This window comes from Typopeltis vanoorti, chromosome 10 (assembly GCF_054136105.1).
Source record: "Typopeltis vanoorti isolate ZY-2024b chromosome 10, IOZ_Tvanoo_1.0, whole genome shotgun sequence".
Taxonomy (NCBI): Eukaryota; Metazoa; Arthropoda; class Arachnida; order Uropygi; family Thelyphonidae; genus Typopeltis; species Typopeltis vanoorti.
This window is the reverse complement of record NC_143558.1, coordinates 48,798,062-48,818,782: the sequence shown is the minus strand read 5'-3', so window position 1 is coordinate 48,818,782 and position 20,721 is coordinate 48,798,062. Positions and strand designations below refer to the sequence as shown.

The window sequence follows — 20,721 nt, the reverse complement described above, 5'->3', positions numbered from 1 at the left end:
TGTGCTTTGTGGCTTTCTTTACACAGCCTCCCAGAAGCAAATACATTTGTGTAGAACCTTAGAATTACTGCACTGAATTCTATACTTTGTAGACAAGGCATGACGAACTAAACCAGATTTATTGGGCAACTGAAGTGAGATATACTTTTGATGTTCTTCAAAATGAATTTAAGCAGAAAGACCAGTCTAACCAACAAGGGATCATGTAAACTCCAGGATATTTGTCTTTTGGAGAGACAAGGAACATATTTAAGTTTATGAACTGGATGGAAAGAGACTTGTAGGTTAATTTGGCAAAGAAGTCTTGCTATTTTTTCTGATAGCCCTTTATCAGAAACTAGAACTAGTTTTCATTGTCATGTGGAAACAAAACACTAGATAGGAACAAAAGACAAATGACCAAAGTGATATTGGAACTCTGGAGTATTGGTTATGCAGAGAAATTGAGAAAATGTCAAGTTTGTTAAGGGATTCCATCACATTGATACAGAAGGAATTATATAACTTCCAGGGGTAGTCTCTTGTTCTTCCCGTCCACTCTTTTTCATAATTTCATGGGGCAAAAGAGGATGTGAGAAGTAGACTTTTTACATGGAGAGTTGTTGGCAAGTGGAATGCATTTCCAGTGTGCATTGTAAAAGCAGGGAGTGTAAATGATTTTAAAGTTCGATATGACAGACATGTTGCCAAGTCTACTGACTCCAAATGAAGGTTACTGTAATAATATCCTCTGCAATGATTACCAATCAACAACCATTTTTATTTACTAATATCATCCTTCCATAATCAATCTTACCTCTGCTATAGTGAAAGGATTCTAAGATATTTCTTTGCCTGAAATTGCTGCTAATATAGCACTTTTTTTTTTTTTAACCGGCTGAGTCATCTTAGCCTACTGTTTATATTTCACTTGTAGTGCTTTTGCATTCCAGAGTGCATGCTTAATCTCGGCATTCATCCATTATGCACTTAGTATATAACCTCTTGTCCTTTGAAGTACATATGGCATTGCTGATGCTAAATATTTCTCGACAAAATTCAGTACAACTGTGATAGTAAACTGATTGGCCTGTAGTTATTAATATCATTGCTATCCTTTGTACATAATAAGATAATAATGAATTAATAAGATAATAGTTCCACTGCAATGGCATGAATAAAATATTTATGCCAATGCAGTGGAATTTATTTTCTGTAGTTAAAATATCATTAAACATTCTTTCTTTTAGGGTTGCACGGTGATCAGCACTCATATTTGTAGATTTAGGGACACAAAAACACAAGTGTTGAACAGATTATTTTATTAATTACTAATAAAATAAAACTTGACGTTTAGACCTCTATATCGAGGTCATCATCGGAAGAATACAACTGTATACGGAACCAAGCTACATGGTCATGCCTTGCATACCGGTAAAACAAATCTTAATAAATCCTTTTTCCTAGCCTGACCTCTAGTGATAAAAAAAAAAAAAAAAAAAAATTAAAAAAAAAAATTAAAAAAAATAAAAAATAAATAAATAAATAAAATAAAATAAAATAAAGAATATATATATATTATAAATAAATAAATACAACTACAATAAACTGCTAAAGTCCTCATGTATTAATATTCTTCTGGATAGTTCTGATTGTTATAAACTGATTTCTTTCAGTTGCTGTTGAATGTTCCAAACACTTCACCACCACCCAACACAAAAACTAGGTGTCATAAGCACCCTTAAACACAGAGCCCTAACTATTTGTTCTAATGAACAGGCTCTAAACCAGGAATACAAGATCATCAACCAAACATTTATCAAAAATGGATACAGTAAAAAAAACTATTCACAAGATCCTCCATAAAGATACCAGTAATAACAAAAGATTTCAAGAATGCTATTGCCATTACTTATGTTAGAGGCATTTCTGAAAAAATAGACAGAACACTTCGCAAATACAACATTAAAACCACCTTTAAACCCCCAAATAAGCTAAGACACCTACTCAGTTCTTCTAAAGATCCTCTTCCACACCTAGCACACCCAGGGGTATACAAAATACAATGCACATGTAACATGCCATACATAGGGGAAACAGGGCGAACTATCCCAATCAGACAAGACGAACACAAACGACACATTAAATACCTCCATTTCGGTAAAACCGGCCTTTCTGACCATGCACTCCAAACATACCACAGAATTGACTGGAAAAATACCAAGTCCCTACACCGCACCAAAACCTGGTTTGAGAGAAAATTTAAAGAGTCATGTGAAATGCTTAAACACAACCCAAATCTCAACAAAAATGATGGCCTCACCATTTCAAGAATGTGGAGGACACATCTACAACCTGTATAACATCCTAAACTATCCCTAGAAAAATCCCACTACAAGAAGACAACCTGGTGAAGTGTTTGGAACATTCAACAGCAACTGAAAGAAATCAGTTTATAACAATCAGAACTATCCAGAAGAATATTAATACATGAGGACTTTAGCAGTTTATTGTAGTTGTATTTATTTATTTATTATATATATATATATATATATTCTTTATTTTATTTTATTTTTTTTTTATCACTAGAGGTCAGGCTAGGAAAAAGGATTTATTAACTACTTAGATTTATTTTACCGGTATGCAAGGCATGAGCATGTAGCTTGGTTCCGTATATAGTTGTATTCTTCCGATGATGACCTCGATATAGAGGTCGAAACGTCAAGTTTTATTTTATTAGTAATTAATAAAATAATCTGTTCAACATTTGTGTCCCTAAATATGAATATCATTAAACATTTCCAAGTATTGCCATATGAAACTGTGAACCTAATTTGATGGTCTGCTAAAAGAATTGACAGCGTATACTAGAAATATAAATTAAATAAACTTTAATATATACTTTCCGATATTTCGGCAAACGTCACGTTGCCATCTTCTCGGGAACTTAATACAAAGACACGTGCACACAAGTACTACATAACAACAAATGAGAACTGAAGCTAGGAAGCTAACGTTTTCCTAAAGTCCTGATGGTGCCCCCTGCCGGACTATATTGGTGGTTCTTGGCCTTTGGGCTGAAGTTCTGATAATTGTTTCCCAAATTTGGGGTAGTCTCATGCATCCAAATTTGTTGAGGTTTGGCATGTTCCTAAGGGCGGAGGCTGATTCCATGAATAGTCTTTCATACTTGAACTTGCTGCGGTGTATGACTGTGGCTTTCTTCCATCTTATTCTGTGGCGAGTATCCAGAGCGTGGTCTGCAAGCCCAGAGTGGCTGTACTGGTGAAATCGGATGTAATCCTTGTGTTCTGAGATTCTGATATTTGCTGTCCTGCCTGTTTGGCCAAAGTAAGACAATTTACAGCTGCAAGGGACCTGGTATACACCAGGTAGGTCTAGGGGAAGTGGTTGGTCTTTAGTGGAGCGGATAAGGGATGCCAATTTTCTATGTGGTCTATAACAAGTGGTTAAGTCGTGTTTTCTTAAGATTTTGTTGATTTTTTCCCGAGGTGCCTCGGATGTAGGGAATGGTGATGGATTTAGAGTAATCTTTTTTGTGAAGGGGAGGGGGTGGTGGGTTGTGGATAACTGGGTTAAGTATTTTCTGGATTTTGGGGGGGGGGGGGGGGGGCATTGGCTGAGAAAGTGTCATGGATGTGATTTAGTTCAGTGGTTAGGGCTTGATCATTTGAACAGATTATTTTTGCCCTGTTGAATAGTGTCTTAATAACTCCATATTGTTGTGAGGGGGGGGTGATGGGATTGTTGGTGAATGTATCTGCCTGTATAGGTGGGTTTTCTATAAACTGAGAAAACCAAGGTTCCATCAGGTTGACAGGTGACTAGTGTGTCTAGGAAGGGGAGGTTATTGTTTTCCTCTTTTTCCAGAGTGAACTTGATTCTAGGGTGTTGGTTGTTTAAGTGTGTTAGGAAGGAGAGGAGTGAATCCGGGCCATGTGGCCAAATAGCAAACACATCATCAACGTAGCGAAACCATATGGTAGGTTTTTGTGGGGCTGAGTTTAAGGCTTTCTCTTCAAAAGTCTCCATAAAGAAGTTGGCCAAGGGTGGGGAAAGAGGTGAACCCATGGCTGTCCCCTCTATCTGTTTGTAGAATTTTTCCTGCCAAACGAAATAGCCTGAGTTTATTGTAAACTGAAATAGGGCTGAGATATCGGGAGGAAATTTAGCTTGGATTAGCTCTAGGGTTTCTTTGAGGGGTACATTCTTGAATAGGGAGGAGACATCAAAACTGACCATTATGTCATTATGTTGCAGTGTAAGGTTTTCTATACTGGCTTTGAAGTGGGCTGAGTTTTTTATGTGTGATGGTGTGTTGCCAGTATAGTGTGAGAGCGCTTTGGCTAAATGCTTGGCTAGTTTGTAAGTGGGGGAATCAATGCCATCCACTATGGGACGTAATGGCACATTTTCTTTATGTATTTTAGGGAGCCCATATATGCGGGGGGGGTCTAGAGTTATAGGGTTTTAGTCTGTTGGTAACCTCCACAGCCCAAGAAGTAACCTTCTTAAGGAGCCTATGGAGTTTTCTAATTTGTGAGTTGGTGGGATTGTAATTAATGGGGAGGTAAGTGGATCGATCTAATAGCAAAGCCTTGAGCTTACCTGTGTAGTCATTAAGGTTGAGTACCACAGTGGCGTTCCCCTTATCCGCTTTGGTGATCACTATTTCTTTGTTTCTCTTCAATTCTTGTAGTGACTTGTATTCACTAATAGATATGTTGGATTTTGGAGGTTTTGCTTTTTTGAGAACACAGGCTACATCCAATCGAATATCGTTGGTGATGTGGCTTGGAAGTTGGCGAATTCTGCGTTCAATTTGGATCATTAATTCCTCGGCCGGTAATTTCTTAGGAGCAATGGCGAAGTTGTGACCAGGTGACATAGCGTTGAGTGCTTCAGGCTTCAAGATGACTGAAGAAAGGTTAACTACAGTGTTGGTTTGTAGTTTAGGTTTGGACGCCGAGTTCTTTATTAATTTATCAAACTTGTTGATATGTCGGCTCCGTATTCGATCGAATTATTTATTAGCTGCTGTACACGAGACGTCATGTAGGACTGACCTAAGCTCATGATTAAGCGTATGTGAAAGCTTATCCGCTCCACTAAAGACCAACCACTTCCCCTAGATCTACCTGGTGTATACCAGGTCCCTTGCAGCTGTAAATTGTCTTACTTTGGCCAAACAGGCAGGACAGCAAATATCAGAATCTCAGAACACAAGGATTACATCTGATTTCACCAGTACAGCCACTCTGGGCTTGCAGACCACGCTCTGGATACTCGCCACAGAATAAGATGGAAGAAAGCCACAGTCATATACCGCAGCAAGTTCAAGTATGAAAGACTATTCATGGAATCAGCCTCAGCCCTTAGGAACATGCCAAACCTCAACAAATTTGGATGCATGAGACTGCCCCAAATTTGGGAAACAATTATCAGAACTTCAGCCCAAAGGCCAAGAACCACCAATATAGTCTGGCAGGGGGCACCATCAGGACTTTAGGAAAACGTTAGCTTCCTAGCTTCAGTTCTCATTTGCTGTCATAACAGTACTTGGGTGCTGTCATATGTAGTACTTGGGTGCACGTGTCTTTGTATTAAGTTCCCAAGAAGATGGCAACGTGACGTTTGCCGAAATATCGGAAAGTATATATTAAAGTTTATTTAATTTATATTTCTAGTATACGCTGTCAATTCCTTAAATATTAGTTATCATGTTTAACCAGCGTATAAGCCTCTCAACAAGAATAATAGAATGGAAGATTTCATTTCATAGAATGTGAGAGGGAATAGAACAAGAGGCCACCTGGAAACTGTATTATTATTATTAATATCATCATCAGACCTTCATGGAATCAAGACTCGTTGCAGGAGGTCCCACTCACACACACAGTTCATCATACCTTGACTTAAACACATTCACTGTCTCTGCACTCACTACACTTTCAGGTAATACAAAAAATCTACTCCTCATTCCCCTTCTCACACCCACTTCATAGCTTCCAGGAAAGGCCTCTTGTTCTCTCCCCGTCTCGAAACATTCTATGAAAAATCTCATCCACATTAATCTGGAAATTACTCCTTACTGTCTTGATTACAGTGGCGCACTCAGAATTAGTGATCACTGCAGTGATCACTAATTCATAAGTAGCACACAACATAAATTAAAAAAATTTATTTTAATTAGGAAAAGATTTTTGGAAATTTTTCTAGTGTTTTTTCCTTTTCTTTGGGGGGGTTCCAGGACCCCTTGCCCCCCCCCCCCTCTGGGTGCGCCACTGCTTGATTATGTTCCCTCTTCCTTCTATCTACTAGGTTCTGCAATTTGCATTCTCTCAAATTGTCCTCATAATTCACATTTCAGAAAGAGACTTAGGTCAATTGTCTCATTACTGTCTGTGTACAGAACAACATGCAACCTAGTCAAAGCCCTGTACAATGGAATCTTAACATCTTTACTTCTAGATGTCAGTGTTCTCTGCATCATTCCCATAATCTGCAGTAAAACACTGCAGATTATAATTTTAACAAAATTATAATCCTCACAATTTTAACAAAATTCCCACAAAATTTCAAGTCCCTATCCACCATCATCCTCAGATCTTTCATCCCCTCTAAGAAATCCCCACCAATCCTATACTCTGGACATTCCCCACACACTTTGCCCAGTAGTCAGCCAGTCTAATCAAGTCCCATTGCAAGACTACAACATCTACTCTACTTCTCAAAGCTCACTCTAACTTCACATCATCTGCAAACAACTCCATATCATTATTTAAACCACTTCCAATATCATTTACATATAAATTAAACAACAATGGTCCTAAAACAGATCCATGGGACACACCACTAGTGACTTTCCTCTTATGGGATATTACTCCCCAATACACAACCTGCTGACACCTATCAGACAGCCAATCTCCAATTCACTCAAAACACTGTTCCAATTTAACTACCAGCTTATCATGTGGCAATCTATTGAAAGCCTTTGCAAAATCTAAATATACTACTGTATATGCATCCCATTTGTCCAATGTATTCATCAACTTTGTTATAATAAGTAAGTAGACTGCTAAAACACAATCTTCCTTTAGCAAACTCATGGTGCCCATTAAAGAGATTTCTGCTGTTGTCAACTCAGTTCTGAATCATTTTCCTCACTAGCTTCTCCAACATCTTGACCACAACTCCAGACAGGCAGACTGGCCTATAATTTGAAATGCTAGTCTTATTACATCCCTTTATAAAGTAGAACAATTTTGCCTTCTTTTCACTCTTTAGGAACTTGGGCCAATCTAAAACTCATGTTAGAAATGTAAGTTAAAGCTGCTGACAACTCCCTGGAACATTCCCTCAAGACACGCAGTGATATACTATCAAGTCCATTTTTAAATCAGGTCAACATGGACTTGATGTCAACATATCAAAGTCAAGCCTTGTTGATATCAAGTTTACTCAATTCTCATATACCTCCTGCTCACTCACTATCATTGGTTCCTCCCCGTTCCCACTGCGCACAAGTTTTGCATTATGTTACAATCACAAGGATGGAATACTTTAATGAACTGCTCATTAAACTGCCTCTACTATATCCTCCTCGGTGTTTATCATTCTCCTATCATCAATGACGAACATCATCCTCCCATAATTATTCTTCTTTCTACTTTCCACATATCTAAAAATTCCCTAGGATTTCTTCTGGCCTCATTTGCTAACTGCTGCTCATATTGCACTTTCACTACTCTCATCAAGCAAGTCCTTCCTCACTGCTCTTTGTACTCCTCATGTATCTGATTATTGCCACTCATCTTGTGCTGCCTCTATAATGCCTTTATTTCCTTCAAGACTGCATGTTTCATCTCTTCAGTAATCCATTTTATGCCTAACTTATTTAATCACCTGACCATTGGAATACACTCAGTCATTGCCTCTGTCAGACAGTTCCTCAGTAGGGACCAAGCAGCACTGATATCCTTCTCATCCAATTCTTCATTCCATGATATTGCTGCAAGCCATTGCCTGAGGTTGTCATAATCACCAGCCTTATAATTCCACATAACCCTTCCTCAAAAGTCCTGATAATGCTGGCTGCCACCCAAGCGATCATTTCATGGTCACTTTCACCAACTAGAGGAAAACACTTTATGTGCAAATATATCTTCTGATGAGAAGAAATTCATTCTCTTTGGTGCCAAATGCTGTCTCTTCATTCCAGTCTATATACCTTAATTGAAATCACCCATGATGATCACCCCTTTCTTATTAGTCAGACCAATTTTCTTAAACATTTCCTTCTCACTACCTTTACACATCACCAAGTCTATAGCAATACCCTACTAATTTCCACCCTAGATGGTTACAACTCCTCTACATCAACAGCACTCCTCCCCCTCCCTTTTTGCCTTGTCCGTCTTCACAAGACTACTTATCCCTCAATCTCTTATTCATGTCAGAATATCCTACCCATTCAACCATGTCTCACTTATTCTAACAATTTTTGAGCAAATGAACTCTATCAATGCTACAATTTCATTCCCCTTGTTTTAAGTACCTCTAGCATTTGTAAACATACATAGTAGTTCATTTCTGTTTCTATAACAAGTCCCACTGATCCAACTTCTCGGATATGACTCCTCCACACGCCCCTTGTCCATTCCTCTCTATCATCACTGGTATTACACTCCTCCCTAGACCTCAATGTCATCCTCACATCCTTGACATCTTAATCCTTTCTTGCACATTCGTACATCTACTCCTGAAACCATCATCTACACCTATCACAGAGCGTCTCTCTGTCCACTGACTTCTCCCTATCCCCATTTCCATGTCCATCCTGTGTTCCTTCTTTCACATTGTCTTCACTCATCTCTCCATTCACAAACTTTCCTACCTTACTCTCCTACTCTTCCACAAGAGCTCTTTCTTCCTCAGATCTTCTATTCACTTCAGCCATAACTTTCTCTTGTCTGAGCAGTTAGCCTAGTGGCTATGCACTTTGCAACATATGCCTGGGGAAAGAGTGTCCTAGGTTCGATTCCCGTCGATGACGTGAGGAGCTTAAGGATCTTTCTCAGTCATAGCCAAGTTAGCCAGTCTTGGGAGTGGACAGCAGGGTTTTTTCCCCAGTTTATCTGGGGTTTTTCATCACGCAAGCAGGAAAATCGGCCCAGTGAATGCACAGGCTACAGCCATAATGTATAGTACTTAATCCCTCATTAGGAGGGCTCAACCAGTCCTAAGGGGTGGTCAAGGAACAGGGGGAACCCCACACGAATAAATAAATTAAATAACTTTTGCTTGCAGCAACAGTTCCTCCAACTGACTCGCACCAAATCCATTTAAATATAGTCCATTTCTTTTATACAGCTCTATCCATCCCTCAAATTCATCCTACATAGTCACAAAATAAACTTTCTCTTCACACAACTCTGTTAGCATACCATTCATAATCTTCACTTGCCTTCTCAACTCATCATTATCATACCTTTGCAACACACTGGCTAATTTTTATCTTTTACTCTCCTGACATCCATCCTTGCATTTTCCTTGTTACGTGTCAAATCATTAGTGCCAACTGCCACTACTCTTTTGCTCACGTACTCCTCTCATTCGATGCTTAAATCATCCTGCTCATTCTACCTCCAAGAAAACAAACCTTGTGCACCTTTTCACTCACCACAGCTCTGATCATTAAATCCCCAAACATTACTCTCAAATCTTTTATGCCATTCTTCTTCATATTTCCATGCAAATCTGTATCTCTCCTCAATTCATTCCTCGTGCATTTCATATCTTGCCATTTCCAGTTTTGTATAAGGAGAGTATAAGCAAAGGAATGAGGAGTAGGTTCTTTGCATAGAGAGTAGTTGGCAAGTGGAATGCATTGTAGAATGGCATAAATCTGAATATAATGAGTGATTTAAGGTACAGTTTGATGAGCTTAGTGTGCGACAGTGTGTATCTCCCATTATGAGTTTCTGACTCCATGGGATTCTGATGTTAATAAAAATATACCACCTTCTCCAGGACTTATTATTCTTTGCTGACTTGAGGACTTTTCATAATTCTTCTTCTAGTGGTTCTGTATCTACCTCATCTGAATTTAGTAGAGAATGTGAATCTGTTTCTCTGTCTGTGTATAGGTCCCTATAAAAAAAAAAAAAAAACACTGCATATTTCCATTATTTCTCTTTATTTTCTATTGCTTGCTCATTTTCAGTTTTGTAATCCATTTTTTTCATTTGATGTAACCTCCTTATCATCCCTAGTTCGATCAGAAATTTTTTATTTTCTATTATGTCTTGAATTGTTTCAAATTATATTTTCTGATATATATTTTTTAATTTCTTTCCTACAAATTCTATGCTGTGCAGCTTCTTTGTCCCAATTTTCTTAATCCCCCCCCACTTTTTTTTTTTTTTTTTTTTTTAGACGAAGTGTCCAGAGAGATCATATTTTTCTCAGGATTTCTATTTGCTAGTAATGATTTTCTTAAATTTTTAGTAACTCCCATTACTATTGAAGTTATTGCCTCCATTCTATCAGATAAGTCTGATTCATTTATACTTCTTTCTTTCAACTTTCCTTTCATTATTTTCTCTAAGGTGTATGTGGGTTTTTTTCATTATCAATTTCAATCTCTCTCAATGTTTTTTTATCATTGATCTCACTAACCTATGACCATTATCACAGTTTAATTCTAATATCTCATTAATGATGTTCACTATAATATAAACAATTTTGCTAAAACTTCTCCATTTGGTAATCTCCAAGTGCAGTTTTGTTTATCCCTTTTTTAACAAAAGTATTACCTATATATGATTCCTGGCTCTCTGCAAATTCAACAAGTCTTTATTCTCTATCATTTGTTTGGCCAACACTTTGCACACCTAATGCACTTTCTCTCTCTGTTTTAGCTCTGAGAGTGCTGGAGAGATCCTCATAGAAATTGTCAGTTTCTTTGTCTGAATAATTAAAGGTAGGTGCATATATTTGTGTTACACTCAGCTAAGGGATACTAACTAAATTATCTGCACAATTCATAGTGCAGATCCCTTAATTTTTCCATTCCCAAAACACCTTTGTGGGCAGGCATTGTCCTGATGAAAGATGATTTTTTCCTTCTGTAAACCAGGTCTTTTCTCACGAATTTTTTCGTCCAGTCTGGTTAAAAGATTGGAATACCTCAGTTATTGTTTTACCCTTTTCAAGATGATTAATAAACAAAATGCCTTTAGCATCCCAAAACATTGATGTCATGACCTTTCCTGCTGAATGGAACTGACTTTGTCTTCTTTGGCACTGAACAACCGGCTTCTGTCCACTGTTTTGAACTGCTGTTTAGATTCTAGTGTGCAATGGTGAATCCGAGTCTCATCCATAGTAATAAATCGATGCCCAAAACCAGTTTTATTCTTATTAAAACACTCCAAACACTGTTCAGAGATTTTCATGCCAGTGCGTTTTTGATCTGCTGTGAGCAAGCGTGGCACCCATCTTGCGCAAAGCTTTTTCATTTGTAATTCTTCATGCAAAATATATCCTACACGTTCTTTTGAAATGTCTATAGTCTTAGCAATTTCACGCACTTTGACTCACTGGTCATCCAATACCATATCACATGCTTGATCAATGATTTCTGGTGTTGTTATGCTTTTTGGACATCCTTCACGTTGATCATCTTCAAGGCTGGTACGGCCACGTTTAAACTCAGCAACCCATTCTTAATTGTCAAAAACAAAGGAGAAGAGTGCCCATAAACTTTTATGAACTTCGAATGAATTTTTTTGCTGTTAAACTTTCTTTTACAAAGAATTTTATAACCGCACGATACTCGATTTTATCCATTTCAAGGGATACAGACAACACTTTTGCTTTGGATAGCTGTATAAAACAAACTTCTTGATAGAATGACTTGCAATTTCAAATGGATGCTTATGACAGATGTACCAACTTAGAATCTTGCCGACAGTGTTGCCATCTATGGTCGAGGCCAAGAACTTCTCAGACCACCCTTGTAAATTCAAGAATTATTTTTCAATCTTTTATGGACCATAATTCCAACTCCTTGACCATGATCCTCCCCCCCTCGCCACCAGTAAAATATAGTTGTTTCAGCAATTTTTTTCTTCTGTTATAGTTTCAGAAAGTTCAAATATATCCCAATTTATTTTATTTTTTCCAGTGCCTTACACAGATCCTGTTTTGTTTCTTCGCCTTTCAAAGTTCTGACATTATAAATATAAATTTTTAATATAATTGCTATTTAATTATTATTTAATATATAGGTACATGTCACAGAAGTCTGCTGATATAAGCAAACATTTAAAAGGATCAAGTTAGATGGATTCAAAGGGTATATAATAGAAAAGTGGCAATGTGAATTTACATGCAGCCCTAGGTAAGATACTGAATACAGAACTCACCTGCAATTTCTCAACTACTGCTTGATGGTCCTTTTTAATGGTCATAATTAGATTTTGAAGTTCTGAAAAGATTTAAATTGGATCCTTACTACTGCTATTTTTGCTTTGTTATTGATCATTATATTTAATATTGTTAACTATTTTACATAAAACATTAATTTTTCTAATGTCTTCTGAATCTGGTATCCTTTAATGTCATAAGAATACTTATTTTATTAAGTGATCTAATGAACTGAAATGAAAACATCAAAATTAAGGGCCTTCATTTTACACAATTATTGTAGAACATCATAAACCACTGGATGTGGATTATACACAGGAGATGAGATGGCTTCTAAACATCTCAGTGAATCTATATAAATCATACATTTTTGGTAGAAATTTCTTTAATGTGTACAAGCATAAGGTGAACTGAATGCAGCTCAGCAGTATAATCACTGCATTCAAATGGAATAATTAAATATAATGTAGCATAACCAACAGAGATCTTAGATCTCAAACCACTGGAATATATGGGTAAGAAACCAGAGTGCTCTGCTCTATATCCATTAAACAGCTGCAGGTATTGATGGAATATGAGACTTCCTTAGCCGGCACAGTGAGATGCATGATAGAGTGCAAACCTATCATGGAGGAATACCATTCAGTTCATGTGATGTCAACATTCATACCAACAGCTTGCATAATCTTCCACATGCATATCAAATGGCAATCCAATGTATGTAATACTGAACTTCCCAACATAAGGAAAATACAAATCCTTGTGGGATTAGGAAGAGACTATTTTAAGGGCATAGTTAAGAGACTACCATTTCCATCGAAGTAGCAGAGCAGGTTCATTTGTTTCAACATGAAGAATTGTGTGAACTGTGTGAAATGGTCCAGTAGCTATTCATATATCCTGATAATGGATAGGATCCAATCATCACAGGGTACCTTCTCAAGCAGAACTGTCGGCTTGGGATCCATAATCAAGCTTTGAACAAATATTCACAATAAAGGCTAAGCAGAGAATATTAATCCATATACAATTCTGTAGAGGATATTACTATTATTATTACATAGAGGATATTACATATTACTAATGTTCTTTTGCACTTTTCTCAAAGTTGAAGAATGTATGCAAGAATTATAAGTTTTCTGTCAAAATGAATCCAAAGAACTTAGCCTCTGCTTCCATGGGATGACAGTCTGTCCCATCACACTTTTTCTGCTGAAAACCTGAACCCATCACTAGGAGCCCATGAATATATACAATCTATTTATGGAGTGTATATTTTGATGTACATGACTGCTCATGCAGAAAAGTGAAAATATCATTGGAAACTGATTGCTCTAAATATGTTATCAGTTTCTCACTTAAACAATCAGAAAAAGGAGTGCGAGCAGACAACTAAATCAATAGCAGTGAATGTTCAGGTTGGCATAAGGAAGGTCTTGCTTCCTGTGTTTAACAAGTTACTGTTGTTGAGCATATTATTATTACGTGGCACCTCCAAGGAGCATAATTTTATTAAGGAATTGTTCATGATCTAAACAGATCCAAAGACTAATCAAGGGAGGGCACCTGCTCTACCACTCTCTCTCCACCACTCAATTCACCAACTACTGCAAACTACAACTACCATCAACTACACCAATGCCATCTACTGTCCACCATCACCACTAGTATTTTCACAAACAATCACAAACATCCATGCCCATGACAGGATTCAAACCTACAGCCTTTTAACTGGAGAGCAGATACTCTAACCACTCAGCCAACCAGGCTGCACATATGCTCCACAACTCTTCCTCTGATGTTAGTTCAGGCATAGTATGTTGTGTCTGTTTAAATCCTCCATTAAAAGTAAAGGGGATGGTAAGTGCAATGTGATGATGTCATCAGCATCATCCTGAAAAATATCTACAGCAGGAGGTAAGCAAATGCAGCATGCTGTTATAAGAGATCCAACCAAGAGTCATATGGCAACTGCCTCTATGCTTGTATTCAGTGGACTTGTTGGAAGGGGTGTGGTTGCCCACAAGGATGGCAACTTCTCAGTAGGTAGGTCCATCCCCTGTGGTCCTTACAAATGATGGCAACATTTCATAATGCCAAATTGTCACTGGGTTTCAAGTATGCTTCCTGCTGGCAAAAGCATGTTGATTTACACTTCTGCAAGGGAGCTTCGATGTCATCGATGTTTGACAGAATTCATGATAAGTCCAATGGAGAAATCTTTTTATTCTTTTTCTTTTTTTTTGGTGGTATCATCTAGTTCCTATGCTAAGATGTTTTGTTTTTGTTAGTCTTGGATTTTTTCTTTTTGGAAAACAGCAGATCACTAGCGTCCACAGCTAAAATATCTAAGTTGTAGACAATTTTGTAACTCTATAAAATAAAAGACTAGTTTCATACAGCCCTATTACGTATTTCTTCAGACTGAGATAAAACACAAATAAAGAGATATTTACAAAGAGATTTCTGAATTATCAACTATCTGGACTAGCTTTCCACACCACCACCAATGAAAACCATGAAGTTAACTCACAACTTACTAAGATGCTGTACACAGAATTTAATAATTATGTATGTAAATTTAAGGTTGCAAGCGAGATGATATGATATCTGAGCCAGCGTAAAAAAAAAACCAAGGCCTAATCTTAAATCAACTCTGGTCAGCATACATACAAATGTATCTACATACTGAAAAACTAGCTATGTGCCATATAGTATGCCATACCTTGTAACAATAAACAGTGAATATATCTCGTTCTCATATTCAGCATGTCATCTGTTGAATGAATTAAAAAGTGACAGTTTGTAATTCAAAAATCTATAGGTAAATATCTCTGTATATTTGTGCCTTATATCAATCTGTAGAAGTACACAACAGGGCTGTATGAAACTAAGCATTTATTTTATTCATGTGGTTTTTGCCAGTAATTATTTTAAAAAAATATGGATACAACAAGCTATGGAAATTCCAACTCTTTATCCCAGTCACTGTCAAATTAGACTCTCTATAAGGCATTAGGTATATTAAGTGTTTTATCTTCTTGTGGAAGAATGGAGGTATCCATGCTGTTATAACCAAAAATCCGTCTCCACGGATGAGTGAGGGCAACCTCTTAGCAAATATCTGGAACACATTCCACTGGTTTGAAACTCTGCCCAGGGATTGGATACAATGCTATGTGAGATTCTAAATTCTCTGGCATTATCAGTAATTCTGTGGCCTTCAAGCTTTCCAATAATTCTTCCCCACGTGAAATCATCTAGATGATGTTTATGAGACAGAAGATATCCAAGTTTTTGCAACTTTACCTTCACAAAAAGCTTCCTTCAAACACGATTCGCTTAGCACAGCCTTTTATCCTATTGAGTGCTACCATATATGATATCAGCTAGCTCACCATTTGCGATTTGAAAATTTGAATGTATATCCACTTTCTACTCTAAATCGTCAGTTATACAAATTGCCGGAAGCTAATTCGTCTGAATTTGCAGCTGTAATCTTCAAAAAATGTTCACCCTTAGGTTTTAGACACCAGTGCAGATGATTTCACATTAAGTTGTCTTAGTATTCCATAACAGTATAAATTAAAGATACCAAGAAATAATATTCTTGGTTTAATCCTTTATCCAAGTGTAAGCAAACAAAGATGCTCCCACTGATGAGACCTCAATAAAGGTCAAAACCGGTCTGGGTAGTGATCCTTCCCATAATGCATGGCATTATATATGTCAGAAAGGATATGTGCTTTGCAGTATGAGATACTATGGTAAGTGATATGAAGTTATTAGCTTCTATATATAAGTTGCCCAGTCACGAAGTTACTTCATGAGCAAACTTTGTTTGCTTATACTTGGATTAAGGATTAACCCAAAAATATAATTTTTTTGCATCTTTAATTTATAGTATAACCAAGTGGAAAAACTTTCAATATCCCATAGTCTAGCTACCAATGGAAACTAGACCTATACAGAGAGCTGAAGCAATGCAGAAGTCATATTTTCCATGCAAGATATGAAGTCATCTGCATCTTTATACAAGTAACCTGATCCTGAAGACACAACATGTTTGCACATGCTTGGTAAAGATTTAATACAATAATATAAATTCTTGTCTAGCATAATTTTATTAAGGAATTGTTCACGATCTAAACAGAATATGTCATTTATTATTTTGTTGAAATATTATGCAAGGTATTTGTACTTGGAGTATTATATGGATATTTGTGGGGAATCAATACCATGCATTCACTAATAGATGAGGTGACATACACACACACACACACAAAAAAGCTTTCTGGATTTTTCACTGAAAATGCTAAATCCCACAACATTAAACCACACACACATTAAACTGGAAAAAAGAATTATAAAACAATGAATGATTTCGTATTAGAACTAGAAATGGATATATATTAAAGCAACAACTGAAAAATCATAAAATAATGAAATACATTAATAATAAAAATAAGCAATACAATACAAACAATAGCCTTAAAAAATGGATCAACTATTTTCAGAATCATTGGATTGATGACTGTTACAAAAAGAAATAAAAAATACATATAAAGTCAAGAATAACCTAGTAGAAAATATGTCAGAACTAAAAAAAAATATATTGAATAAAATGAAAAATAGGAAACACTAGGATAGAATAATATAAATATAGAACCATACAAAAACATATGTGAAAAATTTAAAGAAAGACTTCTGAAATTCTTGAATAATAACCAGGTTACTGAAAAAAAAAAAACTCTTAAATCATAGAAAAGCACTGGTTATAGCAAATTATAAAAATAAGATCAATTTTGTACAAGTTACAAGATACACATTGGAATATTTGGAATACACATTGGAACATTGGAATAAGGAGAAGTTAAATAAACTATAAAGAACAAACTAGAAGAACAAAATTAATTCCAAGAAGGCCAATCGTACATATATCAATTTTTACATTAAAATTCATAACTGAAAAGAAAACGAGAATTTCAAAAAATAAAGATACATGGCCTTTATTAAGAAAAAGTGTTTGATAAAGTTAACAGACAAAAATTGTTTAAAATATTAACTGATTTAAACATATTAAACCAACTGTTATAGCCAATTTAAGAAATATGTACTGGAAATAAAACAGCAGACAAATTAGAACAAATATCAAAATGGAAAGACTTATCTTTCTTCTTCAACCTATCAGTCCCTTAGGATGAGTCGAGTCCACTAATTAGGGATCACAGCAACTTAATTTAGCAAGTATGGCATTGCTCTGCTGAATCTCCTAAAAGCAACTATTTATGCCTGTAGATCCATGATCGTTGGGCTGGTCTACTTGATTTTAGGGACAAAAAACCTGGAGAAAACCCTCCGCCTCTATATGAGTCCAACTAGCTCACCATTTGACTGAAAACACTTGATAAAGATTACCCAATGTAGATGGGATTTGAAACTGTTGTTCCAACCAAAGGGATTGGTCTATATCAAGTAAGCTACTGAGCCCCTCCCCCTCTATTGCTCTCTATCATCTTTTATTGTTTTTTTTTAAGGTATAACTAAAATAATTTGGAATAGCTGAACCCAGTGTAAAAAGAAATAAATTCAGAAAGAAAATGATGAAACTGTATTAGCAATATCAGAAAATAATTTACAAAATTCAGCAAAAAGATTAAATGAAACCTCAGAAGAGTATAATATGAAAATATCCAAAATTAAAAAAAGTAACAGCATTCAAAAGCAAAACAAGTAATAAAAATAGGAATCAATAATAAAATAGTATGACAAACATTTTCAGATATTTGGGTAGTGCTCGATCATAAAATGATGAAAAAAGATATGTTAAAGCAAATATCATAATAAATAATATATTTTAGCCATTAATAGCACTAAAACTCATACAAATCAAGCTATATGATATCTCATCTAAATCAACTTTACTAAATGAAAACAATAACTGGACTATAAAAAAAAAAAAATAATAATAATAATAAAAAATTTAAAAAAAATTCTAATGGCAGAAATGAAATTTCTCAGAAAACAGCTACTACATAATGTGACCACAAAAACACATGAATCTATTAACAGGCAAGGCACTCACAACTGATTCTGTCAACCAATTCCATTTGTTCACCACTCTCCAAGCAAAAAGTCTAGTCATAACAATCCTACTAACCACACTCTTTATTAGACACACATATTCACAAGAATAAATAAATTTATATTATTGCAAATATTTCAACCAGAATCTAACTGACCTTCATCAGCATAATGACAAGGTGAAACTAGAAAAAAAGAACATTAAATCCTATTTACAGAGCTCAACTATAGGCCAGAATGCCACCTTAAGGTGGTTTCAAAAGAAAATGAGATTACAATTGACACAATTAAAGTGATTTGAAACAAAAATTAACAAAATTTAGATAAACAATGAAAATGACACAGCATCATCGTGAAAGACACTAATGTGGGAACAGAAGTGGATGAACTGGAGGTTCTTGGGATACTGCAGAATCTCAATATAAATACAGCTGTGGGAGAATGTGCAAGGACAATGCTTTTGACTAGACTGTTTAATTTAAGTCTCAGCTCTGATAGAGTTCCAAGGGTGCAGAAAAAGGACAAAATAATTCTTTTGCATAAGGGAGGTTCCAAGACTGCAATAGCAAATTACAGACCAATCAGTATCTCAGGCATGGTGGTGAAAGTACTAGAAAAATTGTCAGAAAGAGAATTCAAGAATGGATAGATAAAAAAATGATATTGTATGAGGGTCAACATGGCTTTGTGAAGGGTAAATCATGCCTTAGTAATTTACTAATTTTTATAATAGAATAGCAGCTGAGTTGGATAAGGGAAATTTCTACACAATAATTCTGAACGATTTTGCGAAGGCATTTGACAGAATGACACATGGAACTCTGTTAAGCAAATTAGAAAAAATGGGGATGTATATGACACTGGTTAAGTGGATGGCGGCTGGACAGATATCAAAATGTGGTATATAGAGAGGCAGAATTGAGGTGAAAACGGGTAACCAGTGGCATGCTGCAAGGTTCAGTGATGGGACCATTGCTGTTTAATTTGTACATAAATTATATAGGAAATAACCTGAAAGGAAATATTCATTTGTTTACTGATGATGCAAAATTAAGCAGAGTAATAGTTAGGCATTTTGGGAAAAATAGATTACAAGCCTGGAGTACAGTGCCATCACATTGGTGGCACTGTACTCCAGGAAACAAATAAAGCTAGAGTCCTTACTTTACGAACATATTTGAATTCCTCCACAGTAAAGAAAACAGCCAACCACAAGACAGTGATAACAACAACCAACCAGAAACAAGGGTCAACAGGAGCCACCAACTACATTCAGCTAACAGTCATATAGTCATCCAATCTAACCACACCTGAACAATGATGAACTCACCGTACTCAGCAAAAGTTTAAACTTTGTTGTGGCACCCAGAATGATTAACAAACTTGATTTTATTTACCATATGGAAAGAAGCTTAAGGTTTATCCCAACCACCATAGCAGATAAAGTACATTTAGAAACCTCTAACATTTTAATTTTAAATGACACTAAAACAATAACCAGCAACCTAACAAAATCTGAACTGACAGTGTTGAAATCACTAAAATTAAATCCGAACATAGTAATTATTAGAGCCGATAAAGGTAGTGACAGAGTTATTCTAAATCTAACTACTTATTTGGAAAAAATGAATCTAATAGTCTCGGACAACAGCACCTATCAACTTGTTATATGACCCTACCAATCGAATAAAAAAGAAAACGGAGAAGCTACTTAAATCAGTAACCACATGGCCCAAAGATACCATTAAAAAAATTAATTCTGCACTACGCTCATTCCCCGAGAATTTAAGGTATACCAAAGATTCACAAACAAAACACATGTCCGGCCGATTGTCAAATGTAAAAATATTTATGTAGCTCCAAAAAGTCTAAATATTTTTACATAAATTTTACCAAGATCAAGCCCAGGAAGAATTGTAACTTGTACATAGATGTTTGTTTAAATGTAAATAATCCCAATGGGAATTGTATATGCTCTCTGCCAAATAAGGGAATATTCTAGAAGGTGTAGTATTAAGGCAATACCTGCCACTAGTAAACAGTATATTTTTAGCTCTTTGTAAAGATGTCAAATTTTGTGTGTGTTCTACATGGAAATGCTCAAGGTCAGTGCTAGGTGGACAGACAAAAGCTTCGAACGAATAGGATTTAGGGAGTGTTGGAGAAAAACAAAGGAAGGGTCAGTCTGAGAAAAGGATCGAGGGA

The 20,721-nt window shown here is 36.0% G+C and overlaps 1 protein-coding gene across 1 annotated transcript in view; it reads right to left on the bottom strand.

Moving 5' to 3' along the window:
* The window catches only part of LOC150102406 (uncharacterized), a 357,402-nt gene that overhangs the window by 276,393 nt on the left and 60,288 nt on the right, over window positions 1–20,721 (bottom strand). Inside the window, exon 4 of the mRNA XM_090399570.1 lies at window positions 12,432–12,493. Coding sequence (XP_090255696.1) covers window positions 12,432–12,493 — 62 coding nt within the window. The remainder of the gene's footprint in view (window positions 1–12,431; window positions 12,494–20,721) is intronic.